The sequence below is a fragment of the Anarrhichthys ocellatus genome, unplaced genomic scaffold (genome assembly GCF_004355925.1).
Source record: "Anarrhichthys ocellatus isolate YVR2014 unplaced genomic scaffold, GSC_Weel_1.0 scaffold157, whole genome shotgun sequence".
NCBI lineage: Eukaryota > Metazoa > Chordata > Actinopteri > Perciformes > Anarhichadidae > Anarrhichthys > Anarrhichthys ocellatus.
In genome coordinates, this window is record NW_022280187.1 from 52,128 (window position 1) to 71,977 (window position 19,850).

The 19,850-nt window shown below is 37.5% G+C and overlaps 2 protein-coding genes across 2 annotated transcripts in view; both read right to left on the reverse strand.

Moving 5' to 3' along the window:
* Positions 1 to 2,393, reverse strand: part of LOC116400243 (cryptochrome-2-like) — a 29,225-nt gene extending 26,832 nt beyond the window's left edge. Inside the window, exon 1 of the mRNA XM_031877986.1 lies at positions 2,382 to 2,393. Coding sequence (XP_031733846.1) covers positions 2,382 to 2,393 — 12 coding nt within the window. The remainder of the gene's footprint in view (positions 1 to 2,381) is intronic.
* Positions 2,394 to 3,079: 686 nt separating this feature from the next.
* ano1b (anoctamin 1, calcium activated chloride channel b) overlaps positions 3,080 to 19,850 on the reverse strand; it is a 64,450-nt gene continuing 47,679 nt past the window's right edge. Inside the window, exons 17-25 of the mRNA XM_031877987.1 lie at positions 17,078 to 17,189; positions 16,887 to 16,944; positions 13,303 to 13,403; positions 12,744 to 12,886; positions 11,092 to 11,244; positions 10,819 to 10,871; positions 7,941 to 8,125; positions 5,344 to 5,449; positions 3,080 to 4,695 (exon numbers count right to left, since the gene is read on the reverse strand). Coding sequence (XP_031733847.1) covers positions 4,429 to 4,695; positions 5,344 to 5,449; positions 7,941 to 8,125; positions 10,819 to 10,871; positions 11,092 to 11,244; positions 12,744 to 12,886; positions 13,303 to 13,403; positions 16,887 to 16,944; positions 17,078 to 17,189 — 1,178 coding nt within the window. The 3' untranslated portion in view covers positions 3,080 to 4,428. The remainder of the gene's footprint in view (positions 4,696 to 5,343; positions 5,450 to 7,940; positions 8,126 to 10,818; positions 10,872 to 11,091; positions 11,245 to 12,743; positions 12,887 to 13,302; positions 13,404 to 16,886; positions 16,945 to 17,077; positions 17,190 to 19,850) is intronic.

Here is a 19,850-nt window from a genome sequence, read left to right on the forward strand (position 1 = left end):
GTATATACGTGTATACGTGTATATACGTATATACGTGTATATACGTATATACGTATATACACGTATATACGTATATACACGTATACACGTATATACGTATATACACGTATATACGTGTATACACGTATATACACGTATATACGTGTATATACGTATATACGTATATACACGTATACACGTATATACGTATATACGTATATACGTATATACGTATATACATGTATATACGTATATACATGTATATACGTATATACATGTATATACGTATATACATGTATATACGTATATACATGTATATATATACATACATACATACATACGTACATATGTATGTATGTATGTATATATATATGTATATATATATGTATGTATATATGTATACATACATACATACGTACATATGTATATATATATATGTATATATGTATGTATGTATATATATATATATATATATATATATATGTATATATATATGTATATATGTATATATATATATATGTATATATATATATATATATATATATATATGTATATGTATATATATATGTATGTGTATATATATATGTATGTATATATATGTATGTGTGTATATATATGTATGTATATATATATATGTATGTATATATATATATGTATGTATATATATATATGTATATATATATGTATATATATATATATGGTCCAAGAACAGGATGTTGAATGCAGACTGGGCAATTCAAATAAATTGAATTGGAAATTGAATTGAGCCGTATGTACTAACCGTAACCCCGAAAAAGTAAAATTTTCTCTCCTACATCTACCTCTATTACTTGTCGCTCTGACTGACATCTGAATTTTAGTAAAATCCCCACCCTCAGTGTCAATATTCTATATTTCCTGCCAAGATGTCATTATTCTGTGTGTTGCTGATTTTCCTGTTGCTCCATCATCTGCATGCAAGATGATCATTTTCCTTTTCCTGTGTTTTCATAGATATATTAAAAAAGCATTGGACTAATGACGCTATCTTGAGTTATCCCGTTTATGTCAAAACTTGAAAAGATTTCTGATCATACTGTCATTTAATGTTGTATTTGTTTAAAAAACAAAACATGATCCAGTTAAATAACCTTCCACCTGTGTTTGTTCATTTTAATTAAGAGTCCTTCTCTCCTTTGTTAATGTATGTCGGTAAAGTGATCTCCACTGTGAACACTGGTGAATACTCTGTCGAGAAGGTTGGCTTTTTCAATATCTGTTTTTGCTAAATTATCTCCATCTACTAGAACTGGTATTTTACTGGTTATCCTTCTCCCATTCATCTTTTTAACCATATTCCATACATGACCTACATCACTTTCTCTTCCAATAGAAGAACAAAACTGTCTCCAGGTATTCTTCTGAGCCCTTTTAATAATTTTGCTCTTTTTTAAAATAATCTATCACATTTCCCAAACTCCGGTTATTTCTTGGAGCACTATTTCTTTCTTTAATTAATTAATTTAATACAATTATCTTATTCCCAGTTATCACATGTATACTTTCCAATGCAGCTTTACTAATCATACATGTGACATCACTAGTATATTCATTCCTATCCATTTTAATGTAGCATCATTCTGTAAATTTGTTCCATTGAGCCTTTTGAAAGCACCATCTATAAATAGTAATGTCATGGATACATTAATCAGTATTTACAGGACATATAATGGGAAAATGATGACTACCTATGTCATCATTGCATATTTGCATAAGGCTAGCCATATTTGCAGAGACCAATATCAAATCAATACATGAAATGTCATTTCTATGTATATCCAAACGCGTTCCTCTACCATTGTTTCTATATATGAGATTCCTTGTGTTAATTTCTTTAATCACTGCACCGTTATCAGTAGGATCACTTCCCCATAAACTATTATGTGCATTGAAATCTCCACAGCAAACTACAGAATTGTAAAAGTTTATTATTTTTGATTGAGTGTTGTGTTCAGCCCCATCTAAAGCTGTGTAAAGAGCACGACAAATTTAACGGGTCATTAGTACCCATTTTGGGCTTTGTTGCGTGTCATTTATACGTCACTTTTTGCTTGTAACTCAATGCCACAACGTTTCTGTGAAGCAGTTGGGGGTTATATTTAGGCAATGGCTGCCGTTTTGTTGTTCTGTACTGACTACGTGTAAAAGTATACGCTTGTTATTCAAGTACTTTGTAAACCTCACTTTGCCAAAATCCTTCTCTCGGGCTTTAGCTGCCGTTAGTAGTTTATTCAGTGGTTCAGGTGTTTATTTGTGGTGGGCCAACATGAATGATTGAAGCAGAGAAACATAGTCCTCAGTAAAGATGCTATAGAAATACAATATTTATACAATATTTATTCAGAGTATACATGGAAACTCACATTCTCCTCCATATATTATATTAAGCAGGAGAGACCGTGTCATTGCTTCACTCACAGTACAAGCAATACAAATTCAAAATAGTTAGAAACATTTCTGGAGAGTAAAACAAGTCTTTTAGTTTTCAATGTTAGATAAAAATACCAAGCTACAGCTGATTATAACATAATAGAGAGCTACACTTATTAGAAAATAAGCAACGTCTGAAGCAACGTCTGCAATAATGACATTTTCCATTTTAATCATCCGTTACATGAAAAAGTGCACATGCGTTGTACACATCACATCGCGTAGCTACAGACGCTGTACTACACCTTGGAGCCAAATATGTAGCAAAGTAATTTGCTAATGTGTGTTAAGAGTTGTTGAACTGCTTCTTGTTCCGTAAATGTGCTCAGTTCTGGAATGAGTTATGTTTGTGAATAGAGAAATTAGTCAGTATTGTTGCACTTCCTTCCCTCGTCTCGAAGTCAATGGATTATTTGAATGTGCTAAATCCTTAGAACACCAGTCTTCCTTTAGTTTAGTGGTGGCAACGTGAAGTCATGTGACCGTGGTGGAGTTCCTTTATAGCCTAATGTTATTTTTTCACTTCTGCTGATTGTATTCACGCTTCAAAAATCATAAAAGTGGTGTTCATTTGTGAACATTATCTTGTTGAACAAAACGTGGAAGTATCATAAACGTTTCTTTGCCACAGAGATTATTTTCTGTAATAATCCAATGTAAAAATCCCCATTGGCTGTTTGTGGAGGGAACCAGTGTGATGCTAACTTCCTGTTGGCCTACAAAAATACTATATGTAGACACATTTCCAGATATCTGTACATGTTTGTAAGATTCAGAAAACACGTAAATGGCCTTTTATTAATAAGTGAAACATTAAAGTATTTAACTTCAAGAGCTGGAAAAAACAGCTTTGTGTTCCACCTCAAGAGTGCCTATAATTGGCTGTCTTCTGACATGTGACTTTTGTTACTCTCCCGTTACTGAGATATGTAAATGTGAGAGGTGATCCGTCTCACCCTAGTGCTAGGAAGTGTCGCTTCAATTATCTTCAGTGTACTGCCTCTGTATACCCGGGTCCATTCCTCTAAATATATCAAACTTTAGAGTTGTTTTTTTTGAGTATTTGGCATTTTCTATCAGGCCACAAGAATGCAGGGCACAGTAACATGATGTGCTGGTGCTGAGTGAAAGTAAAGCATTTTATGTATTTGTGCATTATTTTACAGTAAGTATGCGAGTATCACCTTTGCATATCTCAGAAACTGTTCATCCGATCTACTTCACACTTGGCGGCTGAAACACAAGGCACTCTGCGTTTCAACTAAAACTCCAACCAAAAATAGACACCAAGAGATCCTGACCAAGCATCCTTATGTGAAGAGTTGGGAATGAGAATGTGTTGACACAACACACAGAGCAGCAATGCTATTGTTATTGTTATGTTTTCTTTTACATGACTTTACCTTTTATGTTTCTGATAGCTGCCTCTTGCAAGATTAATACACAAGTTCCAACTCTGTCTTCAACAACAGAAAACCATTTCTTCTACATTTAGTCAGCAGCACTTTGTGTGACTGCTCTCATTTACATTCTTGGACTTTTCACTTATTAATAAAAATCCATTTACATTGAGTACACATTCTCAGATTCTTATACACATATATAAATCATATGTACATTTAGAGATTCTGAGCAGGCATTATTCTTGTACATATTATTAACTCTGTTTGCTAAATTACAGATTTGTGAATACATTCACAAATGCTGATACACACGCAAAGCTACAGCTTCCTGTGCTCATTCACAAATGTGAGTACTGATTGAGAAACAGGTTCGGAACTCTCCGCACACCTTGCGACATATTTGGCCCCAAACATTCACCTTCTCTAGCACCTTATCAGCCAGCTGCTCTCCCCAGTTGTTGGAATGTTCTGAACAAGGACAAAAACACAGTTTGGGTTGGCCTGAGCTAGTGGGCTGCTAGCAAGACTCGCTAAAGGAGAACTGCTCCACTGAAGGAAGTGTTCAGTGTAGCTAGCGCTAGAGGCTATTAGTGCTGTTGGTGTGCAGACCCGAGTGTGGCTGAGCGACCGTGCTGCTGCTGCTGCTGTTGTTGCTGCTGCTGCTCCTGCAGTTCTTCTTACCCTCTGTACAGGACCTGCTCTCAAGATTACGGGTCTTGCCTTGCTCCTCTTTCAGGAAGAGGTCCACCAGGAGAATCTTCTCCTTGTGGATCTGGAGGCTGATGTCTTTAGGGATGTCTGGAATCAGCCAGTCCACAATGTCGCTCATGAGCATCACAACGTTCTGGTAGAAATGAATGCAAGAGAATCATGTGACAATCATTTTCTCTAATTCATTATAAAACATGAGCCATGTTGCAGGAAACATGATTTACATGATTTTAGATTCAGATTCTTCCAGTGTGTAAAACAGAAAGTAGTGAGTAGAAGTTACAGAAAACATAAAATAACTAAAAACCACCATTGATTGTCCTGACTTTTCTCGCAGAAGTCGAGAATCGCCACGTGGCAGATTTGGACCCACAGTAAATCCCAAAGCCTGAAGGCCTTTCGCAGGTATATATTTTTTTCAAAACTGTTGTTTTTGTCATGAGAAACATCATGATAAGAGATCACACCAGAAATCCCCCTGCCATAGTCTAGGTACAGGGTTACAGTCCATTAGAGGTGAAAATTAATTTAATTAATAAAAATTATTTATCAAAAATTATTCCTCCGTAAGCTCACATTGTAAGAGTTTATAGTCTATCATACACGTTCAGTGTTGTTAGGGCTCATCTGATGTGTTGAAATGATTGCTGTATCAGCCAATGATGTAATAGGATTTATGAACAGTTCCTTGTCAGACTAAAAATTTCTTATGTGGATTTCTAAAAATCCACATAAACAGTTCGGGTTATCTATTCCTACTTTTCTGCATGATTCATCTTACCTGGAAAACAATGACAAAAGCCAGTCGGACAGCCAGCACTGCCCAGAATTCCTTTGATATCTCATATGGAGTGGTTGACCAAGGGGGTTCTCTGTAGTCCTTATACCTTTAGAGATAAAAATACATGTTCTGGTTTCATCTTCGATTCTGAAGAAAGATTCTTACTAATAGTATCATCCACCAGTGTGATCCAGTGACCCAGAGTTCCACAGAACCTCAGAAACTTCCTTGATTAATTAAATCCCCCAACACAGCATCAGGACCTCAAGTTTAATGTTCTGTGTTTTTCTAAATATCAGACTGGCAATATTTTACCAGCACAGTTGCCAGGAAAAAATGTTTGTACGTTTCTGCAAACCATGGATAAGTTGAAAGCTGTAATTTCTTTTGCGTTTGCGCTGAGCAAGTATTGAAAGCTAGTTACGTGGTATAATAACGAGTATAACAAACACTAAAATCCACTGAAGAAGACTTTCACCCAGGAGACCGCTATTCGTGTCCCGTGTGAAACCAAAAGTAGACGTTGACTTTTTTGTAAAAACTCTTGTTTTGTAACATTACGAAGAAAGTCTGCTAAGGGCGGTTATTTTAAATGTGCAATTGGTAACACCTGACAAGATACTCAAAAGAAATAGGGGGCATTTCACCTCCACCTGGGTCCATACAATCTAAATCTACAGTCAGCTATTTAAAAAAGTCAACTACTAACTAACAGTAGGGCAAGAATACGCAAAATTCAACCAATTTGCTGAAACTCAGAGCCGGTTAAAACAACACTGCTATCTTAGTGGGCCTATAGTTTACGTTAGCGGTCTATGAGTTTACTGTGACGCTAACGGCAGCTGTACCGTCCGTGTAAGCTTTGATAGTTTGTTTATTGGATTAAACAAATCCAAGCCAGCACCTTCCTCTTGTCCACTCCGCAGTCAGGAGACCAAACTGCCGGAAGAGAGTGGTTGGCATTCAGCAGTATGAGGAGATCATCAGTATCTACAAAGTAAATCATCTTCCACCTGTACTATGGAGGGGGAAATCTAGATTCTTTGCTGTGGTACCAAAACGTAATTGCAGCTATATTGTTATTCTGCTTGATAATCATTGAGTCCTGTTCTAACCTATAACTAATGTTTAGGGATTTTATTAAGTAAGTAAAGGGATACAACTAAGTTGTTGATGTTGTTATCACTTTCTGTGGTCATGTTTAGACACAGTATAAGAATATACAATAGCTCATTGTAACAGGTGACTAGTAGTGAAAATGGTATTTGTACATGTGGAAAGGTTTACGCACAATAGTACACTACACTAGTTGCATGCGATGGGTCACCAGCGTTCACAAAGTTTTTCAGTATGTAGTGTTTTCTCCACTGTAAGTGCATACTATAGTGGAACCCTGCACGGGCCAAAATAATCCAACCCCAGGCTGACAAAATCTGCAATTTTTTAGCCCGAGACCAACATCAATCACTTTAAGCTCTCTCTGATGTGTGGAAAACCACACACACACACACACACACACACACACACAGAAAGGAGAATGGAGAAGGAAGTTCAATGAGCTAGAATCCAATTTGAGGAGGTTCTATAAAAAACAACAAATAAAAAGCCAGTGGAAATGGTGCATAAATCTATATTGATCCTTTGTAAACGGTATAGGTAATATGAAAGTGATACATACAGTATATGTATGATGATGACGACCACTTTACACTTTAGATCATGTGGTTGCAGAAAGCTAAATGACTACAATTATGAATCGGTAACACATTTGCATATGTTTGTATATGTGTGTCTGCAAAACAAAGACAGATTACAATCAGATTAGTTGGCCGAATTAATGGAGTGACATGGCCAAATTATAGAAGATAAAACCACGGACAACAGAAGAGTAAGGAAAGGATCTCCCTGTTCAACTCCAGAACAGTTTCCTTGTTGAACTTCATCTTGAGAGAAATTCTGCAGCAGCATCATAAAACTCAATTAGGTCCATTCTGCCCTTTAACTTTCTTCAAGGAACTTGATTATTTGGCTTAATCCATCCCAAAAAGGCAGCCATTTTAAAAGTTAAACCTCCTTAAGTGTAAGTTTGAAGTTAAAACTGGATCACAGTTTTAATTGGATTTTAAAGTTTTGGTACAACACAATTAAAAATAATTTAGGTTTAGAATCAAAGCTAAACTGATGTTTAAAGAGAAAGTGAATCTTCGTCTCGTTTTAAAGTTTGTTCCAATATGATTTAAAGTTAAACCATGATTTAATCAGGTATAAAAATGAATCCTTGTTGGTGCAGCCCAGCCTTAGTATGGTCAAATTTACAAGCTATGTCAGACTTTGGAAACACCAATAACACTCGTTAGTGGAAATATATTGTTATTTGTTGTGTTTTTTTTTCTTCAAATGAGTTGGTAATAATATAAATTTTAGATTATTATTGTTCTCCCGTCTTAGTTATTGATGACTGCATAGGATCTTTAAACATTGGTTTCACATGATTAATTACATCACATTAGAAATGACAGCGGTATGTTGATGTTTAAAAATGCTAAATGTGGTTTTATCGTGAAATTGAAGGTCGTGAACTGAGACTGATTTCCCACCTGCACATCTCGACGGGGTGGCCAAGGTACAACGGGTCCATGGGCTCTTTGCCTTGCTGGAAGTGACTGACGTTAAAGTAGGACAGCGTGTTGTTGACAAATCCATGCATGGAGCCGTCGGGGCTGTACATGTACTGGTAGACCATCCGAGGGATAAAGTCTGAGGTGAAGGAGATGACAAACGCCTGCGTGGATGGGGAGGTGGTGGTGATGGGGGGGGGGGGGGCAGAGATTAGGGAAGGAAATGGGAGTTAGAATGTGCAAACAAGACAGTGTGGAATGTGACAACATACAGTGTCAGGTTGAAATGAAACAGTCCAGTCATGCAAGAGATGAAGTCTCTGCTGGCTGAGAGTAGAACCCTCTACTCCTTCACAACCCACTGAGACACATGACCAGTTTTATATTCGCGCTTGGCGCCGTAGCGTGAGCCTCCGCAGACGCTGAGGCTCCGAGTATGTATGGAGGCAATTATACTCTCTGCATTGTGCGCTGCATTATTCTCTGAAATGCCAGAGGGCGAACAAACAAAACTGACTGTGAGGTACGAGTGTAGCCCATAGGTGTAACTGGCAAAAAGCCATAAACCAACCTCCACAGTGCCGAGGAGGGATTGTAATTATCTGTAAACTCACATCTCATATTCATGGGCTAGTTTATTGCCTTTAAAGAAAAACAGTCAAGTATTAAAATCATCATAAAGAAACAAAGGTTGAACATGATTTGGCTGCAAAATATTTACTCAAATGAAAATTTCTAAGACCTCCTGTTTCTAAAGCATTTAAGAGCCAATCGCCCTTCTTTGTATAATCCTTAGACATGTAAATAGTGCTTTATAATAGCCTCATAGTATCCCACAAGCTGTTCTCTATTTTTGCCACCAGCAGTCACAAAGTGGAACCCTCCTCACTACTCTGCAGTAGGGAGTCCCAAAGTAATGTTACTGTAATTATTAACACTCTGCTGTGGTTCGACAAGCAGTTGAACCTCTGATTAATTAACCATCTGAAATAAAGTTTTACTGCTGATCACTATCGGCTGACATTCAGCAAAGATATACGATCAGAACATCGGCATTAATGCTTTCTAGTCGCCGAACCCTGATGATGCTACATGTTGTGGCAATTTATCATGTTGTTCTTTTTAGATTTAACTTGTATCGCTTAACTTTGAACATTGAGTGCATGCAGACGTTGCAAAGCAGAACTCGCCACCAAACAAATGTATCTTATGTCTGACTTGCTGTCGTCTCAACCTGATGGTTGTGAGAGCTGACAAGCTAACCCTTTCTCACAACAGGCAGGAATAACAGCACCGGCCTTGGCTCCATCCAAAAAGGGAGTACACCTGCGAACGGGGGGGGGTAATGTGCCATTTGTGTGAAACATATGTACTCTGTAAAACCTTTGACTTGTTGTTAGACCTCCGAACCATCCTTGGGGAAGGAGCTCTATCCATTCAGCTGAATTATTCCAAGTGTCCGTTCAATAAAATACTTAAAGACATTTGAGAGCTGAAGGTAAATTATAAAGCTGTCATGTTTTCAAATGTAATCTCATAAAAAAAAGTGGTGAAACTTGAATAAATACAGTTGCTTGAAGGAGATGATTTCACAGCAATATGAAATAGATATTACAAAGGAATTATGACCTGTTTAACTTCCTAACACTAGCTCTAAGCAGCTTATAATACATCATTCAAATTGGTGCTACTCATGCCAAGATTTCTTTTTAATCTAAGCATTTATTCAAATAAAAAAAGCAATCATGTTACAATCCATTTTACCATAACAATGCAGCACAGTGCTTGAAAAGACAATGCTAGCAAAGTAAAAAATAAAGTACTGTTAGCCAGTATTTAGCTGGTGTTTGACTATATCCAACTCTCTCATGAACAGACATTTGAAACCATTGCTCTCCTAGCCAGTTGAATCACAAACTTTAAACCTTAAACAACTGAACCAAACATGCAAACAAATTTAACATTATTCAACTATTTTAAAGAAGTTCGGAAGAAATCAACGGTACATAAAGTCATCCAACTTGCATGTGCTACCATGTGACGTGACACAGGATTTCCACAACATAACCACGAGCAGCATATTCAATATATCCTGGGCCATAAACTTCTATTTAACCTTTTAATATGATCCTGAAAATAACTTAGCACATTCAGAAAGTAATGTTATCCGTTTTGCTGAGTTCTGATAGATAGACTAGACAAGATTTTCCACATCTTGTGTTTTTAATGACTTGAAAATAGTTTTTCAGGTTTTCCAGGTCACGTGGGAATCCTGTTCACTCTGGACAGGTTGTCAGACTAGCACTCACACCTAAAGGCAATTTTTTAGGTGTACGTAAGGTACATAACAAATGTAAGTCAATGTTAACTTGGTTTCACAGGGGACATGAAAATCTGTCTCCTAGGTGAAAGTCTGTTTGTTTGTCCCATCCATTCATCCCAACCTCCTTCCTAGGCGGACTTCCTCACTCTTTATACTAAGTAAGTTGGTGTAACCATCTAATAATAGTGGACTTAATTAAAAGCCTGGTGCGTGTCATACAAGAGCTAAAGTGTGCGTCGTATCAGAGACCAAGGTCTGCTGACCGAGCGTCAGCGTTTGACAAGTTGGGAGTGAGGACACGTTGGTTTCAGCTCACACACGGTAAATTCAGCCGCAACATGTATAGGAGCAGATAGAGTTGTGTCTGTCTGTCTTTGGCCAGTGTTAAATAGCATTTAAAGTTTACTATTTTGCTGTACTGATGAAAGTTCACACGTGGATGTGGATGTGAATGCGAAAACAATTAGGAAAACCTGCATAGTACACTACATGCATTACAATCAATAAAAATGAATACATGCATGTTTTACTTACATTAATGATGACGGCCACATTTGCTACCCCTCTTAGTAAGTTGTACCATATACCTGTAGACACAACAATATGTATCAACTGCTGGACTTTACACATAAAACTTATTTTTTCTACAGTGAAGGAAAAAGTTTCTTTGCATTTTGTTTGTTGTAATGAATATGTTTACAGGAACATTTACAGGCACATTTCACCAAGATCTCACCATTACTATCAGATACTTTTATGCATGTTATGTCTTTGTGTAAGAGCTACAGTATGTTGAGTATAACCCACCAATGTCTTTGGCTCTTGCTGCCACTGGTCTTCGCAGCTCCGTCACAAATTTCTTGGCGTCCAGTCGTATTTCAATGATGTTGTTGAGCAGAGCGAAGAGCGGAGCCAGGGGGAAGGATGCCACGAACAGTGTGACAAAGCCAAACTGGATGACTGGACATAGAGGAAGAGAGAATAATATATCATGTTGTATACTTTCATTTATCAAAGCCCTGTATAGTAGATAAACAGTATAACACCTTTTTGGCCATAACTCAAGAATTGATACACTAATCATGACAGTTTCACACAAATGTCTATCAGGATAAAACACTTTCTATGACACCCATGTCTATAAATGCATTATAAACATACTATTAATGTGTTATAATCTCCTTATTACATGGTATAATTCTAATTATAAGCACAATAACTCCAATAATCACAACACATTCACTTTTTTAGCATTTCTAACAAGGTCAAGTATCAGAATACTTCATAATTGCTGGTCAATCACTGACCTTTTTTTGCAAGGATAGTGCATAATAATTTCCATAGTTGTAATATATAATTATCATTTTATAATGTATTATATGTGATTAGAAGTTACTCTAAGTGCTCATTTGTTTGCATTAAGAAAAGTAAAACTAATTTTTATGAAGTTTTTGTTCTTACATAGACTTAATTATATTTTTTTCCTTTACTTTAAGTCCAAGTGAAACTGAAATTAGACGGAAATTAGAGCGTCTTTAGCTTCTGTACTGTGAGTAGAACGTAAATATGGGAGCATTTGGTGCGTGTTTGTTGTTTCATCAGGTCATGGTGTTAGATATGTGTCACTGAAAAGCAGTGGTGGGCCGTCAGGGCCTGCAAAGCCTTCTCTGCTGGCCTAAACAGAATCATAAAGTTATAGCTATTTTATAATGACTATCGTGAAACAATCACATGATGCAGCTCAGCCAATCAAATATGGGCATTCTGACAAGTTTCCTGACTCCAGTGAGATGTACACACACCGTGACACGGGGCTGAGACGAGGAAAGAGATAGCAGAGCAATAGATTCCTTATGTCAGTTGTGAAAGTAAAATCATAAGACGGACTCCAATAGAGAAGAATGGGTCGCGGCTTGTCATTAAGGGGTGTTGGTGGACCACGCAGCCAGACCAGTTGAGAACCACTGTCCTACATGAGCGCAGAAAACAATATATTTCCTACAATTTAACATTCTGCATTTTCCAAATGCACTAGTATTATTCAAAGGTACTGTTCGGTTTGTAAGCTTCGTACCAAACGGTTTAATACGATTACATAAATAGTTACAGTAAACGAATAATAGCTGTGGCGCCGTCATGTGGTTATAAGGTGGTATTTCAGCTGCAGGACAGCAGTGAAGGCCCAGGTATAAAATGCACGGCCCACCACTGCTGAAAAGGAGAGGATGACTTTATTTTTAACTTGCATCCTGTGGTCTACCACAGCAGTAGGACACTGGCACATGATCTGATGAGTCATCATTCAGTCTCATGATTCAGACCAGTTAAACATTGGTGGTCTTTTATTCACTCTCAGGTGTCAGCCAGGCATTTATCTATAGAAGATCCCATAAAAATACTACTTGTGAACGCTCTGCTTCTATTTTTGTCTGGTGCCGACGACACAGAGTGGTACTGACTCATTTCCATGTATTCAGGTGTTAACCCGGCAAACGGCTCCAGGAAGTGGTCAGTTTCATATCTCTGCAGTTTCTTCTGTCTCTCTTCTTCTTGAAAGGCCCCTTGCTTTGACCGAATGTAGCGAATCAACTTCTTCAGCTTGCTGAGGAACACACACACAAACACATGTCAGGCAGACTGTCTCTCTTTCCCTTCGTGGTATGCATCCATGCATAAAGGTTTGGATTCATTTAGTTTTGTTCTGTTTATTATTTTGCTGATAAGTCCTGAGAGTCTGTTTTTGTGTTGAGATAGGATTCCCTAGGGCGTTGTAACAATTATTACCAGTTCTGTAGTCATGGTAACCTACTGTCAACAATGTTTATTCCCGTTTCTCAAAACGAACATGCTGGTTTCTGTTTTACCAGCTGATTTGCTTTACCATCTTGGAACGGAAAAAGATTTGTTTAGTTGACTATTGGAGGCTCTGTTCCTTTCTTATTAAAGGAAACAGTGATTTCAGCTTCATGACTGTTATTTGTGATGATAGACGACCAGTTCAAAGTGATGCATACTTACGGTACGCCAATCTCAAAAAGGTTGTTCTGAATTAGCTGCTTTCCCAACATGGTGATGCTCAGCTGGATGCAGAGCTCCATCAAACAGCCTCCATGAGCACACTGAAAAAAAGACACCAAAATATCAGTCCACGATAGCAACAAGGTGTTTTAACAAGTGGAGAATGACAACATACTGTACTGTATGTGTAAGAGTTTAAAGGATTGTTGATCAAAGGAAATAGTTTATCAGTGACAGCACTTGGCTACGACTTCTGTTCTGAAAAAAATTCTAAACCCAAGTAACACTTAGCTATTCCAAGATTGATCTAAATCAGCAGCTCACAGCTGGAGGAAATAATATATAGTTTAAGTTTATTTATAAAGTATAAACTTTCTAAAGCCATGCACGTCAATATATTTTTCAAACTGTTGTTTTTGTCATGAGTACTTTCACACAGAACGAGAATATTACGCCGCAAAAAAGTAAAAGAAATTCCGAAACAAGGTTGATTTTTGAAGCTTTCATACCGCTAATAAAGGCATCAACCAACCCCGTTGTGCGGAAATACATATTCTATATGTACACAATACTGTACAACAACATGAAAGCTCCATAGTCTGAACCAAGACAGCAAACTTTATTCCTCCTTTCAACATTGACAAAGGTAGCACAGACCAGATCCACTCCTTCTGTTCATACATGTTCGCTGAAAGGAAACTCAATAAAATATCTTACAGTTGCTCAGACTATACAACAGTTTAGCTCAGACAGACTGACTGACACTGCTCTGAGTCAATAGTATCCTGCCAGTTGGTTGAACGAATCTATTGCAACCTTTTATTGAAAAAGTGTTGGTGTCGCAAATTTAAATCACTGCCGGTATGAATAGTTTTGATGTGAAATGTTCCCAAGTACGTGTCGTTTATCCATACTCCCACTATTTTGCCTTGATCCAAATGACTTGATTGATGGTTGTTATTTTACTGTCTGGCTGGTGGCAGCTTCAGCCCCGGTAGGTTGTTAGTATGTCAATATATAAAAGTTGACAAGTCTGGAGGCGGTGAGAGCTTCAGTCAGTGTCTGCAAGGTTGTACAGTATGAAAATGTAAAATCTGAATACACACCACACACAGCAGGTGTTTTATGAAATATTTCCAAGAATGTTCACCAAGGTAAGAAAGAACAATGTAAATGTCAACAAAGTAGAGTACAATCCCAGTGAGCACCAACCCGGATTTCAACGTTGATTTCTGGTTGAAAAGTGGTTGAAATTGGGTCTGAATGTCTAAGATCTATTTTCACCGTCTTTTCAACCGGGTAAAATGCGGTTACAACATCAACGTGTCACAAAACACCAATTTGTTTTAAAATATTGATGGTTTGTTCAGTTGTAGGTTGAAAGAGAGACGATATTGGTTACTTTGAACGTATTTCTCCAAAGTTATATTACGCTGGCCGGTGAAATGTGGTCTACACGAAGACGCAGTGGTGGGCCGTCAGGGCCAGCTAAGCCTTCTCTGCTGGCCTAAACAGAATCACAAAGTTATAGCTATATTATAATTTAATAATTTTTCATAAATACACTACTTGTATTATACTTTTTTTTCCCATTAGCTTATTTTCGCCGCCGGCGCTCGGGGCCGGCGGAGGTGGGATCCCGGTCCCGCTGTGAACTGGCCACCGTAGACCGGCGAAATATGAATCGAGAAGGACTTCTTACTGGAACTGAAACGATGTACTGGGATTAAACTCTTTGTCAACAAATAATTCGGTAAGTGACAAACTGCGTTTGTTTTTTTTACATCTGCAGTAACGTTTTTATGAATAATATTTGAATGGCTTGTGCTCTTGTGTGGTGGAATGCGTGGATCCGCTGCAGGTTTGCTGGATTGATATATCATGCTTTGTTGTCATATGACATGTGACTGGTTCTTATGACTTTGTTGTTGTCATTGTGTTAATTATGTTGATTTGACTATGCATTGTCCGTTAATGATGCAGCGTCCCGTCATGCACGGATTCATGTATCTGCACCGTAGCTGTCCAACTGTAGTAGGACAGCAGAAGGCCCAGGCATAAAATGCACGGCCCGCCACTGCGAAGACGTGATTTCAACGCATTTAATGTTTCATATAAAACATCATAAATATGGAACTATAGACTCTGTGCTGTCAACAAGAAGCTCCCAGGACATCGTAATGAGAGCAGAGCACATTCTGTCTGTACAGTCTGTATGTTCATGTAAAATACGAGTGTGTGTTTGCTGCTGGAACACGCATGCGCAGGAACTTAGGCTCAGAAATCCTACTACAACTTTTAAACATGCACTGTGTCTGGAAACACGGCACGGGACCTGCGGAGCAAAGTGAACGAGCTGACGGATTAAACGAGGCGTCACGCTAACGACATACTCTGTAAGTACTTGAACTACTGAATTACAATATTGCAAACCAAAATATCCACCATTAGTATCATGCTCACCATGCGGTCAAGGCTGCTAGTATGTGGCTACATCAGCATTGACGAACAGTAAACATAAACATGCCTGTTAGTTAATGTTGGAGACTCTTTACGGACTGTCGCTGTAGCCCGACGTTATAAAATCGAGTATTTAGGATAATTCACATCTAAAACACACGACGGACAGCGAGTGGGGCTGTACACAGTTTAAATGGGGAGGACGTGAGTAAAACAAAGTAATGTACAAATAAGAAGACGCTCAAAACATTGTTATTTGGCTTACAGCAATATACAAACAATATAAAGTATTATACTGCGTAATATCCAAGTCAGCATCGTTCTGTTGAAAAGACATTTAAAAGACGACTATGGTCTCCTGTGAAAAGATGTTCAAATCTGGTCTAAAAGTGAATGTTTTTCTATTACTTGTTTTATTTACAGATAATATGGCAGTTCTTCTGAAACCGGCTCCTGTGTGGCTTTGACAACGACTTTTAAAGAAGGAAAGGGAGATTATGGTTGTATATAAATAACATAGTTTGTTATATTTATATTGTTGCGTAATAAATACATATGAATTGTTGCCTTGGTATTCTTTGTCCTGTAAGTGGAAACTGATGATGTGTTACTATGATTAAGTATTTAATTGCTAGTATAGTATTGAACTGTGAGCGTTTCGACATTTAAAATATGGTGACATTTAAAAGTGGTTCAAAAGTGAAAGTTTTTTTGCCGACTATTTGAAGACGTTGATTAAAAAACGTTCACGTTTAGACCAAATTTCACCGGGATGTGCAATATTGGCTTTCAACAGATAAATGTGGATGTGGTTTCTTAGTAAGCCTCTAAAATGAAGATATACTATTATTAGCACAATGTAGAGGACGAAACATTTTAGTATTGCAAATCCCGTTGAAATCTGTTGAAATAAACGTGAACATTCAATCAACGTCTATAAATAGTAGGTGAAAAAACTTTCACTTTTGAATGTCTTTTCAACGGTGGGCGTAGACGTCTTTTCAACGGAAAAATGCTCTCTGGAAAGGGTGTTAATTGTTGTTCTAAGCAGGTGAAAAAGCACTTCAGTGTGTGGTCACAACAGGTTTTGTTTGCAGATAATTTGTAAAAATTTGTGAATTTACCTCTTCCATTCTGTAGGATTCAAACACATACAGGTAGCTGCCTGGTCTGCCTACCAGTCTAGAGGAAAAATTAATGAACAGGTTTAAAACTGTTTTCATTTATCATCATGACATTTGTTGAAATTATATAAGAGTGATTAAACATATTACAATGACAAAATTACACTTTAAAATACAATGAGGGGACCAACCTTCCCCTGAAGAAAGCAATGTAGATGATGGGGGTGAAAGCGTTGACAAACTTGAGAATAAAGGTCTTGAAGATCAGTCGTTCCTCAAAACTCTTGTCTGTTTTAGGAACCTCTAAAAACAAAGAGAAAATTTTGCAATTTGCACTGAAAAACAGGCCAAAACATAACCTCTGATTGTAAGCACTCCACTTTTTGGCCACATGTATTAAGGTTAATATGTTTCAAAATGCAAGAACTTGTGGATTGATGTGAGAACTTGTAGAATACAATGTGAGAGCGTGTAGAACAAAAATCAAATGTGTTTAAATTTTCACAGAAATATTTACATACGTGAGCTGAATGTGAATTCACAAAAAACAAACAAACATGGGAGCTTGTAGGAAAAAATGGGAACTTGTACTTTGAAAATTTCAATGAGAGAAAATATTCACACATCTTCTGGATCTGAAGTCACGGATTAAATATTCACAAATGTGTAAATTCATATTTACATAGATACAATGACAGCTGCAAACTTGTAATTTTCTCATATTCAATTTTTTAAGTTGTCCATTTCTCCAGTAAAACTGGTATGATTCAACTATCCAGTGTGACTGTGTTGAGGATATAAAACTTAAAATATACAGTTATAATGATAAAGTCTGTCTGTGTTAAATTGATCACTATGAGCGGATGATTTTGTTTATATTTTTTTCTCATGCAAATTTACGTTTGTATATTTTTTATGAAATGGACAGCTTCACTATTCATACTATACAGTACATACCATACACTAGACTCTAGTGTATGCTACAGAGAAAGACTAGACGACAAAAAAAATGAAAATGAGAATTACCGCAGTTTTCCTTTATTTTCTCTCATAGCTTTCTCTCTTAGCTTTATTAAATGTCAGGTCTCTGTCAGGAAAAACATTTTTAATCAATGATTTTATTGTTGTTGGGCACAAACTGGACATTTTGTTTTTAACTGAAACATGGTTAAATCAAGATAACAGTGCAGCTGTTCTTATTGAATCAACACCTCACAACTTCAGTTTCATGAGTGAAACAAGAGCACATAAGAAAGGAGGTGGAGTTGCTATTTTATTTAATGATTCTCTTCAATGCAAGCAGATGTCCTTTGGTCATTTTAGTTCTTTTGCATATGTGGCTCTGAATTCCACTCAAGCTTTATTCCTAAACATTTACAGACCGCCTAAATACTGCGCAACCTTCTTTGATGAGTTTACTGAACTGCTGTCTATAATCTGTATTGATTTTGACTGTGTTGTTATTGTTGGCAATTTTAATATCCATGTTGATAATCCCCAGGACAGAGGGTCTATAGAACTATGTGGTGTCCTTGATAACTATGATCTGACTCAGCATGTGACAGGATCCACACACAGGGGCACACTCTGGACCTAATCATCACCAAAGGTGTAAACATTTCCAAGGTCGCTGTGACTGATGTTGCACTCTCTGATCATTTCTGTGTTTTCTTTGAGAGTGCAATCTCCTTGCACACAAATGTCCAAGCCGAGGTTGTGACGAAGCGTTACATCTCTGAAAACACCAGTGAACTATTTATTCAGAAGTTCTCCTCCACACCAGCCCTCTCTTGCATCTCAGTCAATGAGCTTGTAGATGGCTTCAATTCTAAAGTTAAAAATATTATTGATGCCATTGCACCCACTAAAGTGAAGGTTGTCTCGGGTAAGCAAAGATCTCCTTGGAGAAATGCTACGCTGGTCAAAATAGAGAAACGAGAGTGTCGGAAAGCTGAGCGCAGGTGGCGAAAAACTAATCTCCAGGTTCACTGTGACATCTATAAAGAGAGACTTCGCAATTATAATTTGGAACTTAGGCAGTCCTTCTTCTCTGACATAACCAAAAACAATAACAATACACGCACCTTATTTGCTACCGTCGACAGGCTAACAAACCCTCCAGTGTCGGTAGCTGCTGAGCTCCAATCCACCTGGGCATGCAATCAATTTGCCTCCTTTTTTACTGACAAAATTCAGAAAATTAGACAAGCAGTCAGTGCCTCCACACCAACCACAGGATATGTGTTGTCCCCTTCTCTGAATAACATCCATTCAAATATCATGACACAATTTCATTCAATCGACCGTAGAAGCCTTGAAGACATTATACAACATCTGAAGTCATCCTCCTGCTGCTTGGATATTCTACCAACACACTTTTTCAAAAATATTTCAAACTGCATGACCACTGATCTTTTACAAATTGTAAACACATCCCTTCTTTCAGGTGTCTTCCCACAACCCCTAAAACTGCAGTTATTAAGCTAGTTTAGACTCCGCAACAATGAAAAATTATAGGCCAATATCAAACTTCCCATTTTTAAGTAAAATAATTGAAAAAGCAGTTTTCCAACAGCTGAACAACTTCTTGGACGTAAATAACTGCTTTGATGTCTTCCAGTCAGGCTTTCGACAGCACCACAGTACTGAAACTGCTCTTGTTAAGGTTTTCAACGACATCCACTTAAACACAGACAATGGCAGAATTTCAGTCTTAGTATTACTAGATCTCAGTGCTGCATTCGAGACGGTCGACCATGCCATACTCCTAGAATGACTAAAAATCTGGGTGGGACTTTCTGGCACAGCACTTAACTGGTTTGAATCATACTTGAAGGACAGAGAATACTTTGTGTCTGTAGCTAATTACACATCAGACCTGACTAAAATGACATGTGGTGTTCCCCAAGGTTCAATACTGGGGCCTCTTCTGTTCAACATCTACATGCTTCCACTAGCTCAGAT